Source organism: Pseudomicrostroma glucosiphilum (genome assembly GCF_003144135.1).
Source record: "Pseudomicrostroma glucosiphilum strain MCA 4718 unplaced genomic scaffold BCV69scaffold_2, whole genome shotgun sequence".
Classification (NCBI taxonomy): Eukaryota; Fungi; Basidiomycota; class Exobasidiomycetes; order Microstromatales; family Microstromataceae; genus Microstroma; species Microstroma glucosiphilum.
This window is the reverse complement of record NW_020289914.1, coordinates 507134-526276: the sequence shown is the minus strand read 5'-3', so window position 1 is coordinate 526276 and position 19143 is coordinate 507134. Positions and strand designations below refer to the sequence as shown.

General features: G+C 57.5%; 9 protein-coding genes across 9 annotated transcripts; 4 read left to right on the top strand and 5 right to left on the bottom strand.

Annotated features, from left to right (window-relative positions):
- Positions 1-306: 306 nt before the first annotated feature.
- Positions 307-1343, bottom strand: BCV69DRAFT_245349 (glycoside hydrolase family 17 protein; the record flags this gene model as incomplete). Its single annotated transcript, XM_025490149.1, has 2 exons — positions 307-1191; positions 1278-1343. The coding sequence occupies 2 exons, from the start codon at positions 1341-1343 to the stop codon at positions 307-309; spliced, it is 951 nt and encodes a 316-aa protein (XP_025349975.1).
- On the top strand, positions 1262-1814 carry BCV69DRAFT_98284 (hypothetical protein). The gene has a single exon (XM_025495677.1). It carries the CDS (start codon positions 1410-1412, stop codon positions 1698-1700), a length of 291 nt encoding a protein of 96 aa, XP_025349974.1. The 5' UTR covers positions 1262-1409; the 3' UTR covers positions 1701-1814.
- A 630-nt stretch (positions 1815-2444) lies between these two features.
- Positions 2445-5052, bottom strand: BCV69DRAFT_98273 (hypothetical protein). The gene is made up of 3 exons (XM_025495676.1): positions 3005-5052; positions 2805-2929; positions 2445-2719 (listed from the first exon to the last, which is right to left on the bottom strand). The coding sequence occupies exons 1-3, from the start codon at positions 4819-4821 to the stop codon at positions 2481-2483; spliced, it is 2181 nt and encodes a 726-aa protein (XP_025349973.1). The 5' UTR covers positions 4822-5052; the 3' UTR covers positions 2445-2480.
- A 232-nt stretch (positions 5053-5284) lies between these two features.
- Positions 5285-9817, bottom strand: BCV69DRAFT_296785 (hypothetical protein; the record flags this gene model as incomplete). The annotated part of the gene is made up of 2 exons (XM_025494045.1): positions 5285-8762; positions 8844-9817. 2 exons carry the CDS (start codon positions 9815-9817, stop codon positions 5285-5287), a joined length of 4452 nt encoding a protein of 1483 aa, XP_025349972.1.
- A 552-nt stretch (positions 9818-10369) lies between these two features.
- Positions 10370-13363, top strand: BCV69DRAFT_280419 (hypothetical protein). The gene is made up of 3 exons (XM_025491609.1): positions 10370-10651; positions 10726-12104; positions 12171-13363. Exons 1-3 carry the CDS (start codon positions 10430-10432, stop codon positions 13294-13296), a joined length of 2727 nt encoding a protein of 908 aa, XP_025349971.1. The 5' UTR covers positions 10370-10429; the 3' UTR covers positions 13297-13363.
- A 292-nt stretch (positions 13364-13655) lies between these two features.
- BCV69DRAFT_280418 (hypothetical protein) lies at positions 13656-15435 on the top strand. Its single transcript, XM_025491608.1, has one exon. It carries the CDS (start codon positions 14087-14089, stop codon positions 15020-15022), a length of 936 nt encoding a protein of 311 aa, XP_025349970.1. The 5' UTR covers positions 13656-14086; the 3' UTR covers positions 15023-15435.
- Positions 15277-16778, bottom strand: BCV69DRAFT_266230 (hypothetical protein). Its single transcript, XM_025490803.1, has 2 exons — positions 15704-16778; positions 15277-15621 (listed from the first exon to the last, which is right to left on the bottom strand). The coding sequence occupies exons 1-2, from the start codon at positions 16692-16694 to the stop codon at positions 15395-15397; spliced, it is 1218 nt and encodes a 405-aa protein (XP_025349969.1). The 5' UTR covers positions 16695-16778; the 3' UTR covers positions 15277-15394.
- Positions 16779-17081: 303 nt separating this feature from the next.
- On the top strand, positions 17082-18019 carry BCV69DRAFT_296782 (phosphoglycerate mutase-like protein; the record flags this gene model as incomplete). Its single annotated transcript, XM_025494044.1, has 2 exons — positions 17082-17301; positions 17379-18019. 2 exons carry the CDS (start codon positions 17082-17084, stop codon positions 18017-18019), a joined length of 861 nt encoding a protein of 286 aa, XP_025349968.1.
- BCV69DRAFT_280415 (nicotinate-nucleotide diphosphorylase) lies at positions 17671-19135 on the bottom strand. The gene is made up of 2 exons (XM_025491607.1): positions 18248-19135; positions 17671-18162 (listed from the first exon to the last, which is right to left on the bottom strand). The coding sequence occupies exons 1-2, from the start codon at positions 19107-19109 to the stop codon at positions 18053-18055; spliced, it is 972 nt and encodes a 323-aa protein (XP_025349967.1). The 5' UTR covers positions 19110-19135; the 3' UTR covers positions 17671-18052.
- Between the last annotated feature and the right edge of the window lie 8 nt (positions 19136-19143).

Here is a 19143-nt window from a genome sequence, read left to right as displayed (position 1 = left end):
CTGTAGAATAGATGTAGCATCTCACTCCCACTGCAACCTCTCACTCTGGCCACTGTCCGCACTCTGGCGCTGGAGCTCGCAAGGTTCGCGGAAGAAGACGAACTACGTTGGATCTTAGACAGAACTGATGTACAGAGTAGATGTAGAGAGCGCAACACCAAAGAGAGCCAGCTTCTTGGTGGCGGCGACGATGGGCGCCCATGCGAGATTCGCAAGGCCCAAATAGAGACAAGACTGGTAAGAGGGAGAAGCTTTTGATGGAGAGAGCCGGTTGTGCGGAGTGTCTTCTGCTTATGGGCGTGGAATCTAGTGACAAGTAGTCCTTGGCTTGAAGTTGAACTTGGGCTTGCCATTGGAGTCAATGACACCCCATCCAGGAAGACCACTATCGCTCCAGATGTGTGCGAACCATCCAAGTCCACCCTGCGGTCCCTTGCTCAAGGTAGAATCCTCACACGCGGCCTTGTCGAGCATCTTGAAGTAAGCCTCCTCGCTAGCGACCGAGGCGACTGCGTCTTTGGAGTTGCCCTTCCAGACTTCGGAAGTGGAGGGCCAGCCAGTCTGGGCAAAGATGATCTTCTTGTGCCCGCCAGAGTGGTCACGTAGGTACGAGTAGGTGTCCTTGATGCCCTTCATGGCATCGGCGCTGTTGCCGAACTTGGCACTTTGACTGAAAAAGGGGAGCACATTGGCCTGGAGGACGGTAGCGGACTGGAGGATCTTGGACCCACTGTCAAACTTCTGGTACGAGTAGCTCATATCACTCGAGGTGACATGCATGGCCGAGTCACCATTTGCCTTTTGGTCAGTGAAATGCTTGAGCTCCTGCTTGATGCCCTCCATCTCTCCAACTAGCTGTTGGACAGGCAACACGCCGTCGAAAAGTGGTTCAGAGCCCATCACTACACCTCGGACGACGTAGGGTGCTTTTGGATTGTTCTTGATGGCTTGCAGCAGCTTCTGCTTGCGACTCTTCCACTTGTTGTCGCTGTTGAAGCCGAACCAGACCAAGGGGTAGATGCCCACATTAGCCTCCCAAGCACTCTCAATCAAGTCATCGTTGAAAGAGCCGGAGTCACAGGCGCCATAGAGGCGGACATAGCGCGAATGAAACTCTTGACGCATGCGCTTGAAGTCTGACGTGAGCTGAGAGCGAGAGGGGCAGCCTTCGACCTGGTACGAGAACCCCAGCTGCAGAAAAGAGCGGAGCGAGTGCATTCAATGGTATTGTCAAGAGTGGAACACTGCGTCGAACACGTCACATCACCTTCACTCACGAAAGCCTGCTCCGTCGATGGTTTGCACCACCAATTATCCAGGGAGGACGGCACTTTTCCCGGCATCTTGAAGCCTAGAGCCGGAAAGCAAGACGAGCCTGCACTCTGGCTGATGGAAGTGCTTGAGGAGCTATGGCTGACGGAGTCGAGGTTGAGATCGATTTGAATCTTGCCAGTACTGTTGGAGTGCTGAATGCTCTTGTCGACTGTCTCTGCACCTTTGGGCTGCCCTTGCTTCTTAGACTCTTGCTTTGGCTGCTGAGAAGTGTCGTGAGAAGCTGCCTTGTGCGCACGCTTGACGTTGCATGTCGATACTGCTCTCTTACGGACCATCTTGTCTTTGCCAGACAAAGCAGCGACCTGTACGCCATCGTTGTCCAATTCGAAAGCGTCCGACGGCTGAGGTGCCTTCAGGCCTGGTGAATTTGAATCTTGGCTTCGCCGATTCGTAACGTTGCGAAATTTGTTGTCGAGGTAGCCAAGATGGCGCCTATGTCTGCGTGCACGAGTGAGGTGGGCATGGCGTGAGCGGTACTCGAGGGCTGGTGTGGGCTGCTGCACCTCTGCAGCTGCGAGCTGCGAGGAGTACGCCAGGATGAACGAGGTGACGCAGAAGAGGAAGAGGAGATTGAGTTTCATGATGAGGAGGGATGGTAGCCAGGGAGGGTAAGGATGGAGGTGCCCGTGGAAGGCAGTGGTGTAGTCAGGAGATAGGGGCGAGGAGAGTGACGGCGACGGGGGAGGGGAGAGATCGATGTGATGTCAGGAGCCTGCTCCTGGTATGTGAGGTGCCTAGTCGCTCGTCAATGAAGGGAGTGGGGATGCTGAGTGTATGCTAAGGGAGTGGGATGTAGGTACATACAAGAAGAGAAGGAGGGGGAAGGGGGGCCACTCGGAGCTCCACCATGGCAGGACGAGGGCTACAGAGCCTTGTGCTGCACTGCACGCCTCCCTTGTTCGCCCTCCCTCGGACCATCACATTGTATCCCCTCAGGGCGCCGCCGGGTCGGAACAAAGCGCACTCGCGGGCCGAGATTGAAATCTGGGTGTAGGGCACGCGGGGCACACGCGAGGTCTTCTATGCATTCAGTAGTAAATGGGTATGTCGAGCGGAGCAGATCTTCATGCTAATTTGGGTACAATGTCACTCCTCCCCAGTCCAAACTTGCTATTGTGGCTATCGCCCTCTGTTCTCCCCGGTCTCTAGCAAGCGGGCACAGCCACGGGGATCTTGACTGCCGTGGCTAACCCCGCAAGGGAAGTCTCCTTGAATCTCGAGGACATACCCTGTGCCGTCTCCTTCATGGCTGCAATTGCCTCGTCCAGGCTCACATAGTGGCTATGGCTGCTCAGAGCTAGCTGAGAAGCGACGACGGCCTTGACCGCCCCCATGCTGTTGCGCTCTACACACGGGATTAGCACTTGCCCTCCGACTGGGTCGCCTGGCGAAGAGGGATAAAATGTGGTAGACGGGAAGTCGTCAGACTTGCGCTCGCTACCTTCGCCTTTTCCTCGTGTGGTACTCACATGACATGCCCAGATTGTGCTCGATGCCGATCTCGGCGGCGTGCTCGATCTGGGAAGGTGTTCCGCCAAGCACCGCCGTCAGACCAGCAGCGGCCATCGCAGTCGCTACACCGATCTCGCCCATGCTGAAGAGTAGAAAAGGGAGCAAGTCTAGAATCAGCACATGTCATGCCTCACACTGCTCTCAGTCGTTTACTCACCACCCTGCCTCGGCAGCTGAAATAGATGCACCCCTCTTGAAGAGCATAGCAATCGCTGCGCAGGTCAGCAAAAACGTCTCCACATCCTTCTCTTGATCATCCGAGTGGAAGCAGAGATGCCAATACAGCACCGCCGGAATAGTCCCACAAGACCCCAGGGTAGGTGCCGTGACCACTCTCCGCCCCGCAGCATTCTCCTCGTTGACAGCAATGGCAAAGGCAGACAGACGGTCAATGTCCGGGTTCGAGATCGATCGACGAGGAGGGGTGGGTAGGGGATGGTGGATGAGGGAGCCATGCACCCGCTTCGATTGTGCGAGCCCGGATGTGGGGCTCAGACCGATAGCCGGAAGGCCAGGCGTCTCCGAAGACGAGCCCATGGCGACAGGCCCGCCCAACGATGCTTCGCCCTCCATTGCATCCGCTGTCCCGGCCGCACCGCCAAGGGATCGCTCAGCCAAGGAGGGTGCAGAGCTGCTCAGTCCCCGCATCAGACGCCGATACAGTCCTGGTGCCCGTCTCTGAACTTTCATCGGTCCAGGGAGCAGCTCTTCTGTTGAGTGGCATCCAGATCGGATGGCCGCCTCCATGACGCCCCAGATGTGGAATATGCGCGCTCGCACCTCGTCAGGCGAACGCCAAGTCAGCTCGTTCCGGAAGACAATCTGAGCAATGGTGAGATTGTGCTTGGAGCAGAGACGCAGCAGAGAGTTGCCATTATGGAAGGGCAGTGGGATGTGATCCGCGTCAGGAGCAGCGGAAGCTTCCGGCTCTCGCATTGCCATTTTCGTAGCCTCGAGGGTGACACCCTCTTCACCACTAGCGCTCGGAGGTGGCGGCAGAGGCGACATCGCATCCTCGGCGCCGTCTTCGACGTGTGCCATCCCGCTCCTCCTCTCCTGATGAGCATTGCTCCTCCGCACTTCCTTGTAGAAGACGTTCTCCATGACGTCTGCAGGGTGAGAGGTACTACTCTCACCGGACGCCAAGGCAGTGGAGCCTTCTTCAGCATCTTTGGCAGGATTTAAACCCGGGTCCGTGGCTAGAGATCCGTTGACCACGAAGCCTCCCCCGACTGAGAAGTACTCATTAGTAGCCAGTAGGTCTCCTTCAACGGAGAACACCGAGAAGCGCATGCCATTTGGATGAACGGGCAGCTGGCGATCCCAATGCCATGCCAGGTCCTTGTAGTAGTCAAAGGCAACTTCGATGCCTCCCGCCAGCTCGGGGACCTTGCGCCCCAGCTGCAGCTTCTTATCTCTCAGGATCGCAGCATACCTCTCTGGCACCTCGTCCGGATCCGCTGATTCTGGATCCTCGCCCTCAAAGCCGGCTAGCAGTGCCTGCGGAGTGAGGTGGCCTTCTCCAGTCGCAGCCAGAGCCCCGAAAAGGGCAATTTTGAGGCGGGCTATCCGCGGCACCAGAGTAGGGTCCCGGTCGAGGATGTCGCGGATGAAGATAAGGGCTGCCCGCATCGGGCCGATAGTATGGGAGGAAGAGGGGCCCAAGCCGATGGAGAAGAGGTCGAAGAGGGATATGACAGCATGATCTGTCGAGCGTGGAAGATCTGCGTCTGAATGATCGCTAGGAGCACTTGAAGTCGAGGCTGGAGGCGGTCGAGGGGGATCACCGGCGTCCTCGCCTGATGCTGGAGGGAAATGCACGCCCGAGTAGGATTGTGCAAGGTCCTGCTTCAGCGGCCGCCGCAAGACCTTACTCGCTGTCGCATAGCCGCCTCGCTGAGCTGAGCGTGCGATGCTTACAGCCACTGCTTGTGTGGCCACTTGTCTGAAGGTGTTGCCGCTGCGAGAGAGCATGAGGTTGATTCGATCAATGTGCAGGGTGCGGAGCCTAGACTGAAGCAGTGGAGACGCTGATGCAAGAGCCTGCAGGAGGTCTTTCCTCAGCGGCGGACTCGGATGGTGTGAGAGGGAAGAAAGGCAGAAAAGGTCAAAGGAGAAGGAGGAGATACGGGCAGGGTATGGATGGGTGACTTTGACCAGGACCTCACCTCCCAGCCAACTCTAATCTACCCGCCCTATTGATCTTGACGAGGCGCGTGCACGGTCCAGCGGGAGCAGGCTGATCCCGATTGATAAGCGAATTAGTGCCTCACAGAGTCTTAGCTCAACATTTTGAATGCAAAGAAGGGTGGAAGACTATGAGTACAATTTGCATTGGGACCAGGAGACATTACAGTGAGACAGGGTCGAGTTGATAGTTCGACTTTATGCGGCACGCGGACGTTCACACAATGAGAGAGAAAGAGGAGAAACGCCATCAAGACTGTCCGCCTGCACCTCCCTCGGGCAAAGTCTGAGGCGTTGGCGCGGCTGGCGCCGTGTTCTCCGCTGGCTGGGTATCTGAGGGAGGCGGAGGTGGCAAAGGAGGGGCTGGAGTAGCTGGAGGAGTCGGAACCACGATTGACGCGTTCGCAGGAGCCGTGACTGGGGTAGCTGCCGGAGTCACAGATGGGCCAGAGCCAGGGCCAAGGCCAGGAGCCGGTGTCGATGCAGCTGGCTGCGTGACGGATAAACCTGCTCCCGGTGCAGGCACTTGAGCAGCTGCAGCAGCGGGAGCTGGCCCAGAGGCGGTCGTAGCGGAGACAGCGGCGGGAAGAGAGGTCGCCATAGCTGCCTGTGTCTGAGGCGTACTGGGACCTTGAGGTGGGGCTGCCGCGGCTGGCTGCGTCGTTGGCCTTGTAGGACCAGCGGCTGGCGGTGGTCTAGGTGACTGCGCAGAAGCAGTACCAGAACCGGCGGCAGGAGCAGCAGATGGAGGCGCAGGCGGGCGCTGCGCAGCTGTATGTGGGGGTGCAAGAGGGCGAGGATGCGAGGGTGGTACAGGAGAAGCGCCACCGCCCGGCCGAGAGGCTCCCACAGGTCCGTTGCCACCTAGACCACCACCGACAGCGGCCATAGCATTTGCCATCTGCAGCAACTGAATCTGGCCAGGGGTCAGCTTCAAATTTTTAACGGCCTCGCCTGGAGTCTGCCCCTGCTGTCTCAGCAAGGCCATCAAACCTGGCGCCTCAGGATGAGATGATAGTGTGCTGAGAGCTTCAACAGCAGTCTGTGGTGCATGTGAAGGAGGTCGCGGCCCACCTATGTTGCCAGTGTACGGTCGAGGAGGCGGTGGACGTCCCATTGGTCCCGAGGGTACTGCACCTGCAGGCGCGTAGCCTCCGACGGGGGGTCGGGGGCCCGGACTCGGCGAGTAAGCAGTAGGTGGACGGCTTAGTGGGCCAGAGGGACGTGATTGCCCGGCGGGAGAATTTGCACTTGGCGGCATGGTACCAGAGGGCCTCGCTGCTGAAGTCGTCGGATAGGCTGGACGGGGCTGGTTGGTATTGGGAGGTCGGGGATATGGGCGGGGAGGGGCGGGACTGCCAGGTGTGACGCTCGTCCCACCTTGAGGTCGCATCATGGGTTGCTGTTGGTATTGATACGACCCGTTAGGACCTGGCCGAGGCACTTGAGAGGGCGGCGGTCGATTCTGTGCATAGACTCCAGCGGGCGCAGGCGAAGACGTGTTACTGTACGGCTGTCCCGGCGGTCGCTGTTGGTACCCAGCAGGTGATCCGCCATAATTCGCCTGTACAGGCGCCTGAGGACGGGGAGAAGGCACCCCTGGGGTAGCTGGTGGACGCGCTGCACCGCTCGGAGTGCCTTGGCGCAATGGCTGAGGGCTTGGTGAAGCTTGGCTCCGGGCCTGACTGGCCAGCTGCTGTTGCCTCACTTTGAATTTCAGGTGCTCCACCAGTAAGCCTTGTAGTGTTTGCAACGCCTTTTGCGGCCCCATTCGCTCGATCTCTGTTAACTGCTGGGCGGATAGGTGGCCAAAGACTGGGGCGGAAAGGTACAGCTTACCATCGTGATGAACGATAGGTGGAGCATCCAACAAAGCTTCCACAGACCCAGGTGCTGGCTTGCCTTTGTTTGGAATGACGGCATTGGCAGGTGGTGCGCCGACCACTAATGGAACACATTGTTGAGGTTTGGGGGTACCTCCTGGTGTTGCCGGCGAGCCTGCTTTGGCCGCTGCTGGAGGAACAGGAGCCGGTGATGCACTTGCTGCCTCCGGTCTGACAGGAGGTACCGGAGCAGGGACAGGGGATCTCGCAGCTGGTAGACTGCTCGTGCTAGCAACAGGGGCAGAGACAGAAGAGACAGCCTCGAGTGCAGCGCCTCCTCCCACGATGGCAGCAACGGTAGCTGCTGTAGCTGCTGGTCCACGTGCCGGACTGGAAGCATGCGAGGGGGGATTGGGTGCTGGAACGGGAAAGGAGCCTGTTGGAGGGACTGCTTTAGGCTGTGTCGGCTGACTAGTTGGGGCGGTGTCGGCAGAACCTTCGCTGGCCGCTGCCGCTAGGGCGGCCTTGGCCTTGGCCTCAGCAATCTCCTCACGATGGCGTACAGCCAATGGGCTGTCTGACATGGTATACAGATTCCCTTTTCCGGGCTCGTTGGGGCGACGGGGGATTTTGGTGAAGTCTTTGCTGGATGGAAACGTGCTCTTGAGAGAGTTCTGCCAGTCACGACCATTGTGTTTGCCATTCGCCTTGAACCAGCCCCAGCGCTTCTGTAGCCAATCGAAGACCTCTAGCATCGTCATTTTGCCTCTGCCGTCGACACATTCCGGAGATCGAAGTGCAGCAGTGATGAGCTCCGTGTTGGTGAGGGCCGGCTTGACCCCGTCATCGCCTGGTGCGAGTGTCGAGCTGGCGTCAGGCAACGGAACCTTTGGCGGAGCAGCTGATGCTGCTGATACTGATACTGATACTGATGCCTGTGGCGCTTCTGACGGAGGCTGAATCGAAAGTGGAGATGCATCTTTCGACAGATCGATGGCGCCTTCCGATCCAGTGCTTGTAGCCGCTGGAGTCGACTTGCTAGATTTGCTGCTTGTCTCCCCTTTGCCCTTACCTTTGCCTTGGACCTTCTCCTTGCCCTGCCCTTTCTCCTTGCTCTGGCTCTTCTCCTTGCCTTCGCCTTCCTCCTGACGCTTGACGCTCTGCTCAATCCGATCGGCCTCCTTCTCTTTCGCAGGGTCTCCGTTCGCTGCTTCTCGAAGCTGCTGCGCTTTCGCTAGCCTCTTCTTCGCAGCCTTAGCTCGCTTTTCAGCTTCGAGGGCCTCGACACCGATGGGAGTGCCCACAGCCAAAGCCTCTTCATCAGAAGTGGGGTCTCCACGCTTTCGCTTGCTTCCGGCGATTCCGGCTCCTTGGGCCCAAGCTGGCAGAGCTTTGTCTTTGTCCTTGCTGATGGAGTTACTATCCACATCTTTCTGCTTCTTGCTCTTCTTAGAAGAGCTACTTTTCTCAGCTTTCACCTCGTTGGTATCGACGTCCAGCTCCATGTCGTGGTCGCTACCGCCAGCATGACTTTCGCTGCCCTTGACATATTTCCCTTTGCCTTTCCCTTTGCCCTTCCCTCCGCCAGCGCCATCGCTTGCCACTCCTTTGCGTTTGAGAACGAGTTTCGGACGGACTTTCGGCCGCCCCGTCGATTTTGCAGTCGCTGTGGAGGATGCTTTTTGACCTTCGCCCTCTCCGCCTTCCTTTGAGTCCGACAGTTCTGAGGAATCGCTCTCTTGACTAGCCTCATCATCGCTATCATCGTTCTCGTCATCGCTTCCATCCATGCTTTCGTCTTCTGAAGGAGACAGAGAGTCCAGCTGCTTGGAAGGCAGCGGAGGAACTACCACATTCGGCGGGAGCACGAAATAGAAGACGCGCTCTGCAATTTGAATTTTGGTCCTGCGATATCGTGGTGATAAGACTCAGGACTTTAGCCCATACTCCCCATAGAAGGAACCATCAATTGACCCTCTTACTCACCTCTTACCGAGCTGGATGATACCACCTTGCCGTATGTAAACGTCATCAACCATTGCGCCATGCTTTCCGAGTACCTCCATCACGAAGAGATCTCTGAGTTGCTGATTAGGCTCTCGCCAAAAAGAGCGATACAGATGAGATGCATCTGGATGGCCTCCTCCAGGATAAGGCTGAGGATGAAATGGTCCTGCATGGTAGTAGATGACCGCGTGTAGTCGAGAGATTGCCTTGACTTTTCCGAGATCAATGTCTACGTCTCCTTCGATTTTAGTCGAGCCGTTGATCTGCCGTGGGTAGTCTGATGTGTAGGCGTGTGCGAGATGAGCTGGGCGCCGGCCAATGGTGACCCGCAGTGTCTGAATGTAGATCGAAAAGCCAGGGAAGTCAATCTTCGCGTAGGCTTGGATGGGGCCTTGCGGGCCGTCTGCAACCCCGCTTTCGTCCTCATCATCATCATTGTATTCGTGATCGTACGTCTGCTCTCCCAGATGATGGGATGATTGAGCATTTGCATGCTGCATCACGGCATCAGCAAGTTCATGCTGGAGCGAAGCAGAGGCATGAGAAGATTGGGGGGTACTCTCTGCAAGATTCAGGCCTATTTGATGCCCAGCTGCAAGGGAAGCTAGCAGCTGAGCATGCTCTTCATTCAGGCCCGTCTGCGAGTGGTCATAGGCACTTCCCTGCGATATTTGATGCGTATTGGGCGTACTCGTACCACCAGCAGCACTCTCAGGAGGCACGGGTAAGCTCTGGCCGCCTTTCTGAACGGACGTGCGGGGTCGAGGAGGGGACCCGGATGGGATTCGTGAAGGCCCTGCTTCTGCCTGTTGCGTCTGCGAGGCATGCTGCTTGGTCACTTTTGAGGAATCGGATTTGCCGGGTGGAGCATGGGAGGTCACCCATGTATTCACGGCAGAGGGACCAGCATCGTTCGATGGCGGCTCAGTATGGGCGGCCGCCGTCGTCTCCATGCCGGTCTGTCGTGCTCTTCCTCCTGGTTCTTGGGCTCTCTGGCGACCAGCAGCTACGATGATGATCGCATCCAGGGGATTGAGGGGTAAGCAGGGATGCAGAGTTTACGCAAGTGGTGGTGGTGTTGGGGAATTCGACGACGAAGCCAGGGGCAGAGTCGGTATGGCTGGTTATTGATACGATGCGTCGGGATGGGAAGATCTCGGGAGCAGCCGCTCTCTTCCCGCTCATCCACACACGGCCCCACTCTGCCTTTGAAATTTTCTCGCGTATGGACCAGGCACTCGCTAAAGCTGTCAGGCAAGCACACCCCATACAGCAGGCATGGGATTCTCACAGATGTCACTTTCAGCGCTTTGCTCATACGCCAGGCTCTTACTCGTGGCTCCCCCTGCAGCATGTCCTTGTGAGCTGGTAGCCACCCTGCCATCCATGCTGAGAGGGTAAGAGAGGGTAGACGCGATGGCCCGCTCCGAGCCTCGTCGTTCTCATTCCGATCCGGTGTCTACTTCCGCTCCACTTGCAGCAGCTGCTCTACCTTACGAGAGAACCGTGCTTCCGGTAGCTTGCTCCTGCCTGTTACGCTTCCCTGACCTGGCACTCATGCTACCATGCTGCCAGCGCAGGTACGGCAGTCGATCGCTCTATTCCGACAGACGAGACCAGTCTATGCACTACACCATGGTACCCGGCATTGGCCATCGGCGGCAGATGCTGCTGACGGAACAGGTGGGAATGCACTCCAGATCACGGACCCTCTCCTGATTTACCAGGCTAAGGTAGCCCGAGGGGAACTCGATGAGGACTTGGAGCAAGTCAAAGCACTAGTGAAGGTACGTTTCACGCAGTCACTCGGCAGCTATTGCCTATCGCTGACAAATCTCTACGCCTGCTCTGCCTTCAACAGCTACGTAACCTTAGCAGGCGACTGCAAGATTACACGCCTCCAGCTCACCTCCTAGGCATCTTGAGAGCAGCAGAGAGGACAGCAGCAGACCCCAACGTCTCTCGCAAGGAAAAGGATGCTACCATGTCGGACTCACAAACAGCTCTGATACGGTATCTTAGCACGCAGCAGACGCTCGCCGACCTCGATACCCCACGAGGTCTCTTGATCACTGGTCCCCCTGGGACTGGCAAGTCGATGGTGTTAGACATATGGTTTGACTCTCTGCCTACTCGCGGGAAATTTCGGAGACATTATCACCACCTTCTTCTCACCATCTATCGGATCATTTGGGTCGAGGCAGAGAGGAGGCGACAAGCTCTGAGAGGAGGAGCCGCTCCAACGCCTCTCGCGCAGTCGGACAAGGAGCTCGAGTGGGGTCAGCACGCTTCGAGCGGGCCCAGAAGAACGGTGCTGCCGGATCGAGGAACAGGCGTAGTGTGGAGAAGAGGAGGGGGAGACGGTGTCCGGCCTGACGGCAAAGGCTCAGGGTGGAGGAGAATCCTCACCGGCATGCCCTTCTTCCGGCCCGACTCCTTGTCAACAGATGATGTCACTGCAGACGCGATGACTCAAGACGAGCTTCTCGCCAGGGAGGCTACGACAAATCTTGCAGCGGCTGCGCAGACGACGCTCCCTCTACACGCTGCGTCCAAGCTTTTCCTTGACTATGGCCCTGTCCTGCTCTTCGACGAAGTTCAGCTCATTGACGTGGCCTCAGCTGGCCTGCTGAAGAGGATTCTAGAAGCCTACTGGCTCTTGGGCGGCGTAGTCGTCGGCTCTTCGAATCGGTTGCCCGAGGACTTGTACAACAACGGCGTACAACAGCAGCAGCTCGTTGAGTTTTTCGAAGCGCTGCGCAATCGCTGCCCAGTCCACGAGATGAAAGGTGAGCGGGACTTCAGGAGAATGCCAGGGGCGCTGCACTTCTGGAACTCGTTTGGCAAAGATGCAGAGGACGCTGCCCTTTCGGGCTCGGATACCTCACTTGGGTTGGACGGCGCCTCTGCTTCCGAATCTATTTCAGGAGGCCAGACGCTGGGCAATACCACCTACTTCGTCCACGGACAAGAACCCGCCTTCCAGAATGCCCTGTCCCGTTTGGTAGACGGCAGATCCCCAAGTCACACTACGCTCAAAGTGTATAATCGTCCCGTGCATGTCACGACCTCGTACCCTCCTACACCAACACAGCCAAGCATCGCGGTATTTACTTTCGCTGGCTTGTGTGATTCGCCCTTAGGACCGGCAGACTACTTGACGATTGTCAGTCACTTCGAGGAGATCGTAGTCCGAGATGTTCCCCAGTTGTTGCTTGTCAACAAGAACCAAGCCAGGCGGTAAGTGGCAGTGTAGGGCCTAGAAGGTTTGGCAAAAACTGACACCAATTGCTCGTTCCTGTTCAGATGGATCACATTTATCGATGCCGCGTACGAGTCGGGCTCGCGATTGCTGATCATGGCAGCCTCAAAGCCTGATGATCTCTTCTTTCCCGAAGCTCGCCACGAGCGACGCCAAAGGCGGCCAGCGCCACCTCCAGCTCAAGCAGAGCCTGACGATGTTGTTGACATGTCGGCTCGCGGTGCACGCAGCCCCTTTTTGACTCCTGTTGCTGGTCAGGGCTACCCTGAGGAGGCCCAGCTTGCTAGTGAGAAAGCGGCGGCAGCAAAGCGCGAGCAAGAACGGAGATGGGAAGACGAGCTCACATCTGAGCAGCTCATCCAAAGCGAGACGTTGTCTGAAGCTCGCCAAGACGTCGAAGAAGGTTTCCGTCCCAACATCAGCTCATACGTCGAGCTCGGCTCATCAACTAGTGCCGGACGCACATCTATCGCAGACAAACGGCGCTTGGAGATCGAGCAGAGGAGGCAGGAGCGGGAGCGTCAGCGAGCCAAGGAGGAAACGGTAGTAGGATTTCCTGACTTAGCCATCTTCTCGGGTGCGGATGAGCGCTTCTCGTATGCAAGGGCAGTCAGCCGATTGCACGAGATGTCCAGTCCGATTTGGAAGACTCGGAAGAGGTGGACGCCCCTACTGGAGAGTGAGATGAGACTGTGGGGTGTGGGAGGAGAGCCTACCTCGGAAGTCGGCAAGGGTGCGACAGCAGCAGCGGCTGCCCAAGGTAGCTCTGCTACAGCGCATCTCTCCAGGGAAGCAAACGACGCGATGGCGAACATGGGAGATTTTGCCGACGAGGCTTCGTACGAAGCGTCTACCTTTCCCTCCCGCACCTCGTCCTATGCTGACGAAGCGGCGCCGGCATACAAACCAAGCGGGTCCGGGCCTGTTCCTCACAATCTGCCATCGACATCTCGGTTCATGGAGCGCGAGGTGGTGCAAAAGGGCGAAGGACCCCCTAAGATCTCACCCGTACATGTGTGGGGACAGGCAGAGTGGGGTCCCAAAGCAGGTCGATGGGGCAAAGGACCAGACGGGTTGGCTGTGAGAGAGGACCAAGAGCAGCCGAGTGAGCAAGGCGAAGAGCTGCGAGAAAGGAGAGCGAGGTTGCGGAGGGAGAGGACGGGCCAATGAGATGCTCAGAATTCAGCATGTGTCGACGAATCCTGGAAGTCGTGCGTCTCTGAGCTTCGACATGTGTTCGGTCGTGTTCGTCTCTGGTCTATACATTTGCATGCTGTCACATACGACTCCTCGTCTGTTTGTCTGTGTAGATCTGGGTTCCGCAATTTGGCAGCTGCAACCAGACGGAAGTAGACGAAACCTTGGCCCGGAGGCTCACTCAGGCGAGCCACACGCAGGCGACCGGTGGGGAGCGCGGGGTTCGAAAGATGCGCGCGCGGCCGCAGGTTTTGCAGGGCTCTCAGGCCTCCGAGAGATTTGGAACAGGGCGGCGGGTGTGTCTGCCTCCAGCTTCTAGACTCGACCGTACCCTCTCACACTTCCTCATCCCTTCATCCCACCTTCAAGACATCACACATCATGGGTTCGTATCACGCTATGGCTCTCTACACGATCACAACCTCGTCTAGCAGCGGAGACCGCTGCGTGGCATGTCTGCTGGGTCTTTGGGCGTAGGGAGCGACTGCGAGGGAGGACGCAGCAGCTGGCAGAATTTGCAGAGCGAGTGGAAGGGTGGTAGTGGGGTGGCACAGGTATGGATGGAATAGGGGATGCAACGATTGATCTCTTGAGATCTCGGGCGTTCTCGAAGGCAGAGCTAGCTATCGTCATGCGGCACCGGTCAAGGCGAGCAGCCAGCGCCTCCTACCCGGGGCAGTGCTCCTTTCAGCCATGCTAGAAGACACGAAGAAAGCACTGTTGGGAGTCGCTCAACGCACCCTCGCTTTCTGTCTTCTTAGCGATGGCACTCGGCACAGCAGGTTGTCAGAGCGATCAGGCCGGGGTAGGCTGTTCTAAGGCAGCCCCTCGGGTCAAGGATGTTGAACACCACGCCGTATCTCCTCACATGCTGACCTGCTTCCTCTTCACCTTACCCACCCCACTTCACTTCATAGCGGTCGGAAAGAACAAGAAGCTCTCAAAGGGCCGTGGCCAAAAGAAGCGCGCTGTCGACCCCTTCACTCGTAAGGACTGGTACGACGTCAAGGCCCCCACCTTCTTCGAGAACCGCAACATCGGTAAGACCCTGGTCAACCGATCTCAGGGTCTCAAGAACGCCAACGACGCTCTCAAGGGCCGAATCATCGAGCAGTCCCTCGCTGACTTGAACAAGGACGATGAGCAGGCTTTCCGCAAGTTCCGTCTGAGGATCGAGGAGGTCTCCGGCCGAACCTGCCTCACCAACTTCTACGGTATGGACTTCACCTCTGACAAGCTGCGCTCCCTCGTCCGAAAGTGGCAATCGCTCATCGAGGCCCACCAGGACATCAAGACGACCGACGGTTACCTCCTCCGAGTCTTTGTCATTGGTTTCACCCGCAGGCGAGCAAACCAGGTTTCCAAGACCACCTACGCTCAGTCCTCGCAAAAGCGACAGATCCGTCAGAAGATGTTCGACATCGTCCAGAGGGAGTGCTCGTCGTGCGACCTCAAGGAGCTGGTCGCCAAGCTCATTCCCGAGGTCATCGGCCGAGAGGTCGAGAAGGCTTGCCAGTCCATCTACCCCCTCAAGGACGTCTACGTCCGAAAGGTCAAGGTCCTCAAGACTCCCAAGTTCGATGTTTCGCGCCTGTACGAGCTGCACGGTGGTAGCTCTGCCGTGCCAGGAGCAGAGGACTCTGGTGCCAAGGTGAAGAGCGGAGAGTTCAAGGAGCCAGCTGCCCTCGAGTCCGTCTAAGTCTCCATGGTTGTCATTCGCCGGCAGGTGGTGGGTCGGAATTAGATGGCGGTGGAAGGAAGGTCACAACAGATTCGACCTAGACTACCTCTTTCCTCTCCCTCTTATGACTCGCTGCTTTCGGGTGTATCTACCTGGGTTTACGATGCGTCTCCTGTTCTCTTGCCTCTTGACCCTCATGTTTCAACCTTTGTAATCTCAGCACACACATCATCGACCATCTCTCGGACTGATATCCCCGTCTGCTCACGCATGTGTCTGAGGGCGATCGTGTGACACAACGGCATGGTATTCATGGCTAACACATTGCTAGGTGAGGCAGCCTTGCCTCTGCCCCTGGGAGCTCCCATTGCTGAACACCTCTCGCCAATACTATGGATGGTACTTCCTGAACACTACTCCCGCCGCCTTGAAGATGTCCGAGGACCGGTGATCTACACTGTAATCCAGCTGATACACCACCTCCTTGACTCCCGTCTGTACAATTTTGACCGCACACCGCAGACAGGGACAGGTGTTGCAGTAAAGAACCGTCCCTTCTGCCCCTCCCCGCTCGCGCCCGCATTCCAAAAGGGCATTCTCCTCTGCGTGAAGACACACTGTCGAGGAAGCGCAGATGGGGGAAGATGTGTTCAGTGTCGGGGTTCGGAGCACGTTGGGCAGCAGCAAAGGTACACTCACAGCATTCGTCCAGCTTGGTCCCCAAAGTAGCGCTAGCGTTACACCTCGGGCACCCTCCCTCGTTACAATTCACCAGTCCACGCGGTGTGCCATTGTACCCTGTACTGAGCACTCGATTGTTCCTCACTAATACGGCCCCAACTCGCCTCTTCATGCAGTTGCTTCGTAGCGATGCCAGTGTGCACAGCGAGAGGAAGTACGTTTCCCAGGAGGGGCGCAGCCGATGCAGTGAGGGCAGAGCGAGTGTAGAGAGGTAGCGGTACAGCTCCGACGTCGTCTCGTAAGGGTTGAGGATGCGCAGCTGTGCTTGCAGTAGGACTGAGTAGAGGCCCGAGGAATTGAGAGGAGCAGACTTGATGGGTACCTGGTGCAGAGCTAGATCGCCGATGCCAAGGTGCAGCGTGGTCACGCCTGGAGTGGTGGAGACGCTGCGTTTCATCATCGTTGTGCCGTTCAGGCTGGCCATCGAGCTTGAGGAGGAAGAGGCGATAGGCGAAGCGTTTACACTGCTCCCCTCACTAGCAGCGTAGCCGTAGAGAATCCGATCATCTGCTGCGACGAAGTCCTCCAACGATGGACCTGGTGCGCTCGTGTCAGTAAGCTGAGAGGATGGTCCCCTTCTGGCTCTTCTCCACCGGACACTCAAGGGCGCCTCGACGGATACCATGAGGAACCATGGCCGCTTGTCGAAGCCGATGCTGATATCCTCGAGTGAAGTGAGGTCCACTGTGACCAGCTGGCGAAACCAATTGGCAGTCGAGTACTCTAGCAAATCTCCTGGCGAGCGAAAAGCAGTGGGAGGAGCTTCCTCTTCCTCATCTTCCCCCGCGACGTGATTCGCATCGCCATTGGATGCAGCCGCAGAGGTTCGAGGAAGCAGGGCGGGAGCCTCACTGTCGATGTGCACGAGCCTGAAGCCATGGTGAATGCAGAGGTAGCTGGCGATGGTGTGCTTGCCCGATCGCGGGGGCCCTACCAATGAGATCAGCATCCTTGGACAGGTGGGGGAGCCGCAGAGGGAGTGATTATCGAACACTGCGAATATGGCTGGACCTCTCGCTCTTTTCTCCAGGATGCGGGAAGGTGTTGGGCTTCGCGTCAGGCACACGGCGTCGCGCCAATTTGTTCCCGTGAGCAGCTCGCGTGGCCCGGCCGAGGGGCCGGAACGGACCAGGTCCTGATCCCTGCTGCATCCCCTTCTTCCTTAGTACTCATTCCTCCGGACCCTTGCCTCCCTTGCTGGGCCCCTCAGCTCTTTGCCCTGATCGTACCTAGTCTCTGCTATCTGGCTGAGAGAATACAGAGCGCTATCAATCCTTCACCACCATCAACTCGAATGGGACTCGATACAATCTACATAGCCCGCCATGGCTTCCGCATGACCTTTGCGTCTTCGAATCTCTCTCCTACTGGACGTCCGCGGGATCCCGTCTTGACTGCTCATGGCATTGATCAGGTGAAGCAGCTAGCAGACTACTTTGTCTCCTTGCCTCCAGAGAAACGACCGCAGATGATCGTCTCCAGTCCATACTACCGGTGTGTGCAGACGGCTGGGCCGAGCGCAGAGAAGCTCGGGTTGGACATCCATATTGAGCCTGGTAAGTCGTTGGACGGAGAAACAAACGTCAGCCTTTCGGCAAGGACTGACGCAGTTGTCACATGCTTCCCGCTTCAGGCATCATCGAGTGGTTCCCTAGAGCTGCCAAGGGTAGTGGCTTCCATCCTCTGCCCATGCGAGTAGAGACGGTCTCTCGTTACTCTCCTCGCGTCGCTGCAAAGTCCAAGTGGTCGCCTCTAGCTCATCCCTTCCGGCGCGGAGAGAACATTCAGGAAGTGCACGCAAGGGCCCGGAGAGCTCTAGGCTTGATTATCGAGCGCTGTGAACAAATGGGGGTGCAGAGAGTATTGCTCGTCAGTCATGCTGCGACGGTCATTGCTATGGGCAGAGCACTGATGGAGCGGGAAGGGGAGGAGACGACAGATTGGGAGACGGGAGAGGGCATTCGTATTGGAGCTGGTACCGCAAGTCTCAGTCTATACGTCAGGGGTGAGCAAGCCCGGAAACTTCATGGCCTCGAGGGCCCGGGAGAAGAGGGCGTCTGGCAACAAGTGCTCAATGGATCGGCGGATCACCTACCGCAAGGGGTAGAGAGGGAATGGACCTTCGACGATATACCCGGCAACGTCGAGGAGCCAGGAATGGGAGTCGGATGGAAAGACGAGGAGGCTCTGGAAGAAGCTGAGTTGGACCGCCTAGAGTATGCAATGGTCAAGAGCGGCTCGACAACAACTATCTCATCTAAAGCGCATATGTAACGTTACACATCAAGCTCGGCTGTTAATGTACAATCATTGGGGAACGTCGTCCGTCTTGACTTGTGAAAGGGGCTCGATTTTGAGCGAGAAGTCGACATGCTTAGTGGACTGATGGATCGCGCTCGTTGAGATAATATCAATGGCTGACAGGGGACGAAGGGTGGAGCCAGGTGTCAGCACTGCCAGCTTCGAGCTTCGTAGGCGGGAGCTGCGAGTCGCACTACTCACCATCGTCCAGGTGACCTTCTCCAAGATTGTTCAGATCGATGCCACCACTGCTCTCCAGCAAGAACTGCCTGGTTCCTCTCCCGCTGGCTGCATGGAGATCGCTCTTCAGCTTCCTAGCCACATCGACGAGCGCCTGGCCTTCCAGGTTGTCCAACATAATCACATCCGCTCCGGCCTCAATGGCTTGCCTTGCCTCTTCCTCTGACTGGACCTCGACATCGATCCTCAGCGAGAAGCCGCCTGCGCTTCTTGCAGCCGCGACCGCAGCCGGGATGGAGCCTGTAGACCAGATGTGGTTGTCCTTGAGCATTACCATCGAAGAGAGGTCGTACCGATGCATGTCTACTCCTCCCACCAGCATACCGTACTTCTCCACTAGCCTGAAGCCAGGTGTCGTCTTCCTTGTGCCCGCGACGATTCCCTTGAACCCTGTAGCACGTGCTTTGCGGAGGAATTGGTTCGAAGCAGTCGCAATGCCCGAACAGCGGGCAAGAGTGTTCAGAGCCACACGCTCGCCAAGCAAAAGCTTGCGGGAAGGACCAGTGACGGTAGCCGCCTTGATCTTCGTCTTTGCGCCTTCCTCACCGATGAAGCTACCCTCCGTGTAATACCACTTCACAGTACAGCCCAGCTGTCGAAAGACCTCATCGAAGAAAGGCACGCCGGCGAGAACACCGGGAGTCTTGCACCACAGGGAAGCCTCCTTGAGCTCTTCTCCCACAACGAAGCCGCCATAGTCAAAGGATGGGCAATCCTCGGCGAGCCATGCTGCGATGGCCTGCTTGTACGTAGGAGGGAGCAGGTGAGCGAAAGCCAGCTGGCGCGAGCTCGCAGAGGAAGATGGCAGGGTGGAGGCAGACATGTTGATCTAAGGGCATCTGACAGTGGGGAGGTCG